Below are 9,938 nucleotides of genomic sequence, written 5' to 3'. Positions count from 1 at the left end.
TTGATGCAGTCCGTGAGGCGTCTGTCGCTCCCAACTTGGAGGAAACTTTTTGCCGTGAAATCGCTCCCCAGCGCAGAACATCTTTGTTCTGTCATGTCATTGAGAAATAGCACAATGACAGTACCGTGATAATAAATTGTTTGTTGTGATAAATTAAACTTCTTACACTTTACCTATGATAAATTTTAGTAAATTGAGACTTGCAGCCTTTGCAAGAACATGCAGGCTATTGCAGACGCGATGGTAAGTTTTTGTAATAATAAATGTAGTCGGTAATAACTATATAATTAATCCTTCTTGCTTTCTTTGATAGGTACTTTCAGACCTTAATCATGGTCATGATAACATCTAAATACCTATATAGATTTAAGGAAACGAGAATACCTTCAGCTGTTAATAGGATCGATGTTATAACTGATCTTAAATCAGTAATCTTACATCAAACTCACATGAGTTGCAGCACAGCTATAATGTACGACTCATTCGATACATGAAATTAGTTTCCACTATAACCGATTAGCTAACGGATTGACCTGTTTGAATAGTCCCTTTTTTGTGTAGCTTCAAGTTACAAAAGACAGCTGGATGAGGAAAGTTCCGAGAGTATCCAGCCAGTAGTGTTCGATACTAGTGCAACAAGATGTCTAACAGTAGACTGCAAATACTGCAATAGGGCAATCTGTAGATGTTGAATAAAACAAATGTTACACAGTTTGTACCTACCTACATCAATTAATGAATGTTGATCTATAACACGTTGCTCATCACGCCTCCTCAGGGGCTCACAACTCGTGGAGTGCGGTCCGGACCTATCAGAGCAAGGCATCTGCGCGGTGGACCCGTGCGACCCCTCGCAATGCTTTGACCAGCCTCGCGTGGTCATCATCGGGGCCGGCATGGCGGGGCTGTCGGCCGCCGCCCGGCTGGCGACTAAGGGCATCACTGACTTCACCGTGCTGGAGGCTAATGAGAGGTCGGTTTTGAGGAATATATTTAATAGGATCGTTTATTTTACTTTAGGTAAGCCACTTTTACATAGTTAAGTAAATGTTACAGACCTGGCGGACGTATTCACTCGTGCTGGCTGGGCGACGTGGTGGCCGAGCTCGGCGCGCATTGGAACTCGGACTCTGTGACCAGCAACCCCATCATGAGTCTGAAGGCCTACGAGGACCCGCCCCGCCCCGGCGTGCCCGCCGCCGAGCACCCCCGCGGCCTCATGGACCGAGTCGTTGCCGGCAAAATGGAGTTCCCAACTACTATTACAGCTTACCACAAGTTCCGCCAGATAGAGAAGGAAGCTGCTCATTTGTACGCCCTCGGAGGCAGCAAGCAACACGGGTCGATGTTGAACTTCATGAGCATAAGGATACAGCAGGAGCTGCACCAGTACCCGGAGGAGCAGCAGCACGACGCGGCGCGGGTGATGTTCGGGCTGGTGCACATGCTGCAGGCGAAGTGCGCGGGCGACGCGGCGCTGCTGTGCGCGGACCACGGCGGCTGCTTCATGCGCCTGCCCGGCGGCGACGTGCGCGTGCCGCTCGGCCTCGTGGGCGCGCTCGCCCCCCTCCTGCGCCAGATCCCCGACGGATGCATAGAGTACTGTAAACCTGTCAACTGTGTTTACTGGGGAACCAGCCCCAAGACGGGATATCGCGCCGTGGTGCAAACTACCGACGGCTCGGAGTACCCAGCGGACTATGTTATTGTCACAGTTTCTCTCGGCGTGCTGTCCCAGTGCCACGACAGGATGTTCTGTCCCGCGCTACCCGGAGCCAAGCTGGACGCGATACGCTGCCTCGGGTTCGGAGCTTGTAACAAAATCTTCATGGAATACTGTCACCCGTTCTATTACTGGCACAAAGGGGACCTCAACACGCTGAATGTCGGTGGTACGTCTTTCGCGGGGCTCTGCGGCTGGTTGCAGGGGCTGGGGCGCATAGAGGTGGTGCCTCATAGCAAGCACGTGCTGTGTGCCTATTTGTCAGGCGATGGAGCTGTAAGCATGGAAAGTCTGTGTGACATGGACGTGGCCGAGGGTATCACTGACGTGTTGAGGAAGTTGACTGCAAACCCTAACATACCGTATCCGAAAATGATGCTGAGGTCTCATTGGTGCACCGATCCGTACTTTGCTGGGGCGTATTCTTATGACGTTAGTAATTCTGGGGGGCAAGCGCAGAGGGCGCTGGCGTGCCCGCTGCCGGGGGGCAGTGACCCGGTGCCGCCGGTGCTGCTGTTCGCCGGGGAGGCCACGGTGCCGGGGCACTACGCCACGGTGGGCGGCGCCAGGCTCAGCGGCATCCGGGAGGCGGAGAGGATCGTCGAGCTCACGGTGCGGCTCAAAGGACCCCCGCTGCCCACAGACAAACCTAAAGAAACAAAAGTAGAAGCTCAGGCGAAATAAATGAACATTGTAATAAAATGTCATATCCAAGCTTCGTTCGTTATTGTAAAAGTAACATTTTCACTGTTTACTAAGTACAGACTCGTCATAAGCGAGTTGCCGAGACAATTTCCGGTTAGTTCGGAACTTTGAAGATACTTAAGAGTTGGAATGATTCATCTTTTCTCATTTGTTCGTGCCAACTAACTGAAACGAAGCAAAGAAATTGTTTTTATTCTGTGTACCTATACCAACGAAACTTTTTAAGACCGACTTACTAAGTTTGTTATTGTTTAAATATGACTTTTTGTTTATTTGAAATGTTTCTTTAAATTATATTATTAAATTATTTCGTTTGAGCAATTACCTTTTTTATTTGTCTTAATCATGGCTCATGGCATATTAATATATTGCATAAGTATGTCCTTTCATGACACAATAAATATGTTTTTACTTTTACACAATAATCTTCTAAGTCATAGGAAATAATTACTTCGACTTATATATGACTCTCTCAGTATCCCAGTAGTTCAGTTTAAAGTTATTTAACTGTTTCGAGTAAAAAGCGTTATTGGCTTTCCACTCGGTAAGTTAAACAACGCAGGTGATACTAGAGTGGATTCAATTGAACTTTAAATACCTATACTTAGTTGTGGAAACAATTGAATCCGATTAAAATTCCTGCACAAACTAGCGCGTACACTTGCATTTATATAATGATAAATAAAATATGTTTTTTTTTCAGTGTAGCCGTGTTGCTGTGCTGTATCTTTGTTTGATGGAATTCATCAATTCATAGTTTTTAATTAATTCAACAGCGAAGCTTGCGTGATATAATTAGCATTTCAAATTTTCATGAGAAATAGCGGCTACGAACAACGTAGCGGGCCTACGTCGTGTCGTAGCGTGCTACGCGGCTACGAAGCTCCGTCCGTAGCATTGGCAAAGCACATCCCCTTTTTTAAAGGTATTATTACAAAAAAAAAAACTGAATAATAAATTATAAACGCAGTATTTAAAAAAAGTTTACCGTCATAATCAAATTAAACACAAGTGTTTTCCTAATGAAATAAGGCTTTCGGGTAAGAGCCGCTTTCACATAAAGTTGAGCTCCAAATTATCTCCGTATATTGGTGCATGAGATAGTCGGCTTATGGGAGGCACGGAATGAGGCACAGTGTACGGCTGTAGCTACAAACAAACAGATCTCCTGTTTTTACGACCATCATTAGTAGGGTTGGGGCTATAGAAACGACCTGAAAAATCAGTTTTGTTTAACTTTTTGACAGTGTTCTATAAAGTGGAATGAAAATTCTATATCTTTTTTTATCAGTATGTGTTGGTATAATATACCTATACTACCTATGTAGAGTTATGTAAGTATTGATATTTTGAAATTTACCTAATTAAAAAAAAACACGCACTTAAGCCTTGTACTAATGTACTCCCTTGCGGGGTAGGCAGAGGTGCATTGCTGCACCCACTTTTCGCCAGAGTGTTATGTTAGACCTAATTTAAGTATTGCTTTATTATTTATGATAATTATGATGTCATACGGGCATTTTATAAATAGTAAATAAATATGTAGGGACATCTCACACACGGCCATCCGACCCCAAGCTAGGCAGAAACTGTGTTATGGGTGTCGGACAACTGATATATCTACACAAATACATCGATAGATACATACTGAATATATAAACGACAACCAGACACAAGGCAAACACAAATGCTCATCACACAAATCTTTGACCTGGGCGGGATTCGAACCCGCGGCCAGCTTCGGAAGCAGCTTCACTACCGCCTTAGCTACGGTGCCGTCAGTTTTGTGTGAATATAGTTTCAAAATTATACAAATATTTCCCGTCATTGTAGATGCTTATTCTGAGTCTCTCTTTCCGTGGCCACAGCGCAAGGATGTGGCTTTTCTTCTTATTACGGGCGAGTATGTGAGTATACGATCATAATTTATACCTAAGTGCTTCCTTTACATTTTATCTCAGCATGATTTATATCAATGTTCTATCCGTCGTAATAGGCAATAGTGCTGATACTATCTCTAGGCTGTGGTAGGAATATAACATCATAATATATGTACGGATAGAAAATAAAATATTATTATTGAATAGTCTCGTAGATTTCATAGGATTGTGCGGATCGCACCATCCACTTTTTGTACAACCCTGAAAATGAAAAACTTTAATATAAGTATTCCTTTATTGAGTCCTCCGGATTCCACCCAAACATATATTATTGGTGCAGCAGTACCTAGGGGAGCTCCTCGCTGAGCCGTAATGAGATTACAGTGCTTGTAGGTATAGAGTACCTACTTATTTGCAACTCAGTGTAATGTGTACCTGTACCGTTGAACCGATCTACTGTTGTAAAAATATGAAACAACTAAGTCAAGTATGGAATTCCATCATGAAAATGAGTACCTGTTACAATAACACCAATTTATTTTTATTACTTTTTATATTAGATTCAATCTTTCCTTCCACACCACCCAAATAGAAAGGAATGGGGGAAAAGTATAAGTGTTATGTTTCATTACGGTAGTGCGTGTTGTTTGTGTACAAGGTGCTACTCCAATGTTTACCAAAAAGCCCTTACGTTTGCAAAAGCCGGAAAGAATGTCCGCGAATCGATGTAGCGATTGAGTGAAATGAGGGCATTAGCATTGCGTGAGCGTGAGGAGGCGGCGGCGGCAGCTCTGCAGATGGCGGAGCAAGACGGGCCGGAGACAGATGCGTGACGCAGCGCGCAGCACCCCGGCACGCAGCCCCGCCCGCCCCACCCCGCCCCGCCGCTCCGCGGAACCTGACAAAACACATCGATATTCGGCAGGCTCATGTTCGGCGCTCGTGGCGGGCCGCTGGCGGCGGTGATCTGCGGCTCGGGCGCGATGCAGCGGCGGCGGCGGCGGCGGCGGGGGGCTGCGCGGCGCGCCCGGCAGTCGCTCGCGGGACGCGGCGGCGCGCCGGTGTCAGCTGCCCACGCCCGCGCCGCACGTGTGAAGCACATGCATCTCTCATTCACACCATCCACCGACTAAAACTTTAACCGCAGTTTGCCCGGCCCGCCCGGAAGCGCGCGCCTCTCACGACTGCTCCTTCGGCTTCCTATATACCCGCATTTGAACCGCGGAGATCTTCTTCTGAGGTATGATCTACTGAGATAAACTGCTCACAACATCTTCTTAATTCATAAAATGCAATAAGATCACTTTTGAAAGTGCACGTTTTGCGAGCACACACGACATTCAACAGTGTAATGTCAATGTCATGCTCGCGTCCCTCGCTCCCTCGCTCCGCACCGCGCTCGGGCTCCGCTGGGCATCACCGAATCTCTTCAGATGAGCTTATCTTAACCTGATTGTATCTCGTAAAACATTAACAAAAAACAATTAGGCCTCTACGTGACCGTGTGAAGTTATTGCCAAGATGAAACGGTTACACAACCTCGAATTTGATGGAGGGCGCAATAAATTTGGGGGACTTAAAAGATTGCGTCGGTTAGGTTGTCTTATAAAATTTGTCATGTAGAGAAGAGAGCAATGTTGCTGGCTGGCTGCCAAATTTCCCCCGCGGCACATGTCTTTCAGCATCAAAATGTTTGTGAGATATTGTCTGTATGTTGCGTGTTGGTGGTTGATCCGGGAGGCTGCGCGAACAGGGAGCATTTTGTCTGAGAGACGCACGCCGCACACCAGACCGCGCGGCCCGGGCGGCGGCGCGGCGGCGTTGAGGGCCGCGGTATGGGCTGTGTTCTTGTTTTCATTTTCTTCTTAGCGTGTCTTTTACGATAAAGCTGGTCTAGGGTTGCTAACCTTACTCGTAGCGAAAGGATTAGCAAGTCAGACTAGCGTCAGTCGCTGGCTAGCCAGGGTCTGTATATAAAATACAATTAATAGATCTTGCACCCCCGTGTTCTCAAATTATATCTTACCTTAAACAATCTCAATAATTTATTTACTGCAAGGCTGTGAAAGTAAACTTCTTTAAGTATTTATGTAGGTACTTAGTTATTCTGCCATTCGTAGTGGTCTGGGTGGACCACTATCATCTGTCCCAAAGTTCAGTAACTTATAGGAAACGGTACTGTCCTAATGAGAGCCACATACTCGTATGGTATAAGCTACTAATGAGTTGTTAAGCTATTTAACAGCCTTTAAGTTTGTATGAGCATATTTTACTACATAGTGGGTACATTGTGCCACAAAAACATCTTACTACCACTTCATAATTCAACTATGGTTTACTTTTCTGAGAGACGTAGTCAGATGCAGGGTGAGTTTTCAACATATTTAAAAGTTCTTTTGATCTTGTGTGATCCATCTAAGGACATCCTATATTGAAAGTTTATACTGTCCTCTTATTTAACTAAGCTTCCAACTAGATACACACACATGCAACCTTCCTTAACATAGTTGTAGCTCATAAGATGGCCCCTCTTAGTAAACCTTTACATACGTAAGTTGACCTGATTAGATACCCCGGTGAGTTATGGGGCCGCCACCGGCCGTGGCGCGATGGCTTTTGTTCCTCACAGTTCCACTACTCATGGATCACTGCGAGATTCGAATATAGTATAGACCAATACGCCAATTTGATGATTGATTGATTTGATTTTCAAAGTTCTTTATTGACATATAAGCAGTACAACTTAAAACCTAGTGTACATATTTATCCTAGGATTAAGTAACATAATGGTTAATGTTTTTAAGCACCAAGGCTTTTTAAAACTTTTAGAATCACTATAAAATTATATAAAAAACCTAACTTACGTTATGAGAATCGGTGTACATTCAATGCATTAGGTTGGTACACTATGATTACAACTATGCACACTTTGACAGTGCGCATTTGATGACAAAAAACACGACACTTACACATTTAAACGGTACAATTTACAATAACAAATATTAACACACAATACAATAAATTAAATTTTAGTTATTATATTCTACCAAAAGTGGGTAGATTTAAGTCTCAACAGTACGGCGGCAAGCAGTTGGAGTGATGACGTCATGCAACACATAGTGATGGGGTAGTCTTGTCGTATATCGATATCGATTATTTGGGATCGGGCGGGACTTACCTATATTTGAAATAAGTAGATTGGAATGGATTGGGTTGGTAAACAGGTAAAACTTTTTACACATTTTTATGATGAAATTAAGTAGGGATGGTACTTTTATTTTATCTTGTAATTTTGTTAAATTGGTCTTAAATGGAGTATTGAAAGCTATTTTTAAAGCGCGATTTTGGAGGACTTGTAGTTTCAAGTGGTTAGATTTTGATGTATTGCTCCAAACGGGACATCCATAAGTAAGGCATGGTCTGATTAGAGAGGTGTAAAGCAGTAATTTAGTTTGACTACTTAAATTAGATTTTCTGTTAAGAATTGTACTAAGGGCATTAAAGGCTTTCATACCTTTTAACCTCAAGTACGACACGTGTTCGTTCCAATTTAATTTATGATCCATTATTAGCCCCAAATATTTTACAGATTTACTCCACGCTATTGAATGGCCGTTTATCTTTAAGGTTCTCAGCGGTTGTGTTCTTTTACGAGTGAACAAGATGGCTTCAGTTTTAGAACTGTTTAGTTTCAATTTCCACTTATTGAAATATTCAAACAGTTTTTCAATTGCCAACTGTAGCCGATCTATTATTAGATCCAAGTCGGCTGACGAGGTAAAACAAGCTGTATCGTCTGCGAAGCATGCTAGGTCAGTTCTGGTTTGGGTAGGGATGTCGTTTAAATAAATCAAGAATAGGTAAGGACCCATTTGATGAAGCGGTCACGGCGGACAGCTAATACTAGTCATCTGAAGGAATCAAAGTACTTACAGTTAGGAATCATATAATTATGCTTTTAAAGAAACAGTGATTTGAAGCCAGGAAGTGTCCGTACGAAACGACAGATTATTACGACATTATTTAATGGTAAGTTTTTGATGTTTTAGAGCCAAATATGGAAAAAAGATGACGCTAGTATAATTCTAAAGTAAGTACGTAATTCGTACGATAATTGGATTTGACGCCCTAGCCCCGTAGACGACATAACCCCGGGGGACCTCACTTAATATAACATGAAATGACTGCAGTCGGTTTATAATTATTGCCTATTCTATAAATAGTGAAAACTGAACGAGCTAAAGTTAACTCGGCATAATTAGCGCCGACAGAGCGTGGGTGCAGTCCGTAAGTACCTGCTTTTATAATAATTCCACGGTGAACCCTACATTTATACTAGACATTGTACTATAGGTACCTAGAATAGTAAAAAGTAACAGAACCCTTAACTCTTACTATAAGGAATAGCTCCTACACTCACGGGCAATGAAATGCTTCCACTGAGAAAAGCATATTAGGTACTTCTTAAAGGAAAGGCTAGCTTAATGATGCTTCCTGCAACATTGAAGTACATTTAGCAGAGCATTAGGATACTACCAATTAAAAACAGTACTTACCTATTTTGTTCAATGAATATCGGTATTTTTTGAGCGGAACTTTTTCATTGCCTGTGAATGTATATGTAGGTACCTGGCACTGCCAGGCGAAAGAAGCAGCGTGCATTCAGCAAGTTTTTTTTTATTTCTGATTATGGATATAATTATATTTACAGTCATTCACCTGTATAATATACATTGTACACTAACGTGGATAATGTTTAATAGTTCACCTGATGGAGGCTCGGTGTAAAAATTAAACACATCATTGTACGATATTACACGATTTTCTCATCGAACATTCAAATAACAAATACAGCCTAAGTACATGCAATCCCAAAATAAGGAGGGAAAAATAGAAAGTGCATCATAGTGGAACCCCCCTTTCTTACATAGCGTTTTCATTTACCTAATGGTCTCCCCGCTCCTAGGGCTCGTCCTTTTACATCTCTACCTCGATTCTAGTCAATAAATAACCAGTTCATTGACGGTTTTATTCCCACTTATTTCTCTTTGGAAAATTAATTGCATTAGAAGCACGCCTTGGAACTTCTGTGCTGTAACTGCAATCTTGTTAGCCAGCTCTTGTAATATTCTAAAAGCTTTGTCATTAGGTATTTTTACTACTTTTTTTTATTTCAGTGCTTGTTAGTTTTCTTTTACTATTATTTTTATAGGTTTATAGTCTAGGTCCATTTTGGTCTAAAATTCTAACGACTTACACTGGATTGTAATGTTATTTATTTTTATAAAATGATTATACATGACATGCGACTATATATAATGTACCCATTTAAGTAACCTATAAGGACCTGCTTTTAAACATTGCAGATTTTAGTTTTGATATTATGTAATACACGGTTTATCTTCTAGAACGTATTGATGCTAAAAGTAGGTACTTACCTACCTAAAATACTGACTACCATTTTTCCACAAACAGGAAATTCCTGCACGAATACAGAACCAGCAATAACAATGCTGCCAGTACTTGCCTATTCATTCATACTTGCAATAAAAGTAGCGAAACTCGAATCGGAAATTCTTTCTAGAATTTTCCCGAAACTTCTCACCTCAAATGGCTGCCGTGTATATCCC

At 42.4% G+C, this 9,938-nt stretch overlaps 2 protein-coding genes across 3 annotated transcripts in view; both read left to right on the top strand.

Annotated features, from left to right (window-relative positions):
• Positions 1-30: 30 nt before the first annotated feature.
• Positions 31-2,724, top strand: LOC105394553 (peroxisomal N(1)-acetyl-spermine/spermidine oxidase). Its single transcript, XM_011566460.3, has 3 exons — positions 31-243; positions 779-973; positions 1,057-2,724. The coding sequence occupies exons 1-3, from the start codon at positions 176-178 to the stop codon at positions 2,405-2,407; spliced, it is 1,614 nt and encodes a 537-aa protein (XP_011564762.3). The 5' UTR covers positions 31-175; the 3' UTR covers positions 2,408-2,724.
• Positions 2,725-5,283: 2,559 nt separating this feature from the next.
• Positions 5,284-9,938, top strand: part of LOC105388930 (inactive dipeptidyl peptidase 10) — a 78,601-nt gene continuing 73,946 nt past the window's right edge. Inside the window, exon 1 of one of the 2 annotated variants that reach the window (XM_048628077.1) lies at positions 5,284-5,548. The gene's annotated coding sequence lies outside the window, so the exon portion shown is untranslated. The remainder of the gene's footprint in view (positions 5,549-9,938) is intronic. The other variant, XM_048628085.1, reaches the window with a different exon arrangement.

This window comes from Plutella xylostella, chromosome 4 (assembly GCF_932276165.1).
Source record: "Plutella xylostella chromosome 4, ilPluXylo3.1, whole genome shotgun sequence".
Lineage (NCBI taxonomy): Eukaryota > Metazoa > Arthropoda > Insecta > Lepidoptera > Plutellidae > Plutella > Plutella xylostella.
The sequence above is the reverse complement of the archived record's forward strand: the minus strand, read 5'-3'. Positions and strand labels throughout refer to the sequence as shown.

Excerpts from the sequence above, each read along its gene's own strand:
- LOC105394553 (XM_011566460.3), top strand. The coding sequence starts at position 176 with ATGATAAATTTTAGTAAATTGAGACTTGCAGCCTTTGCAAGAACATGC. Across the intron at positions 244-778 it reads AGGCTATTGCAGACGCGATG|GGGCTCACAACTCGTGGAGT; the intron begins GTAAGTTTTTGT and ends ACGCCTCCTCAG. Across the intron at positions 974-1,056 it reads GTGCTGGAGGCTAATGAGAG|ACCTGGCGGACGTATTCACT; the intron begins GTCGGTTTTGAG and ends TAAATGTTACAG.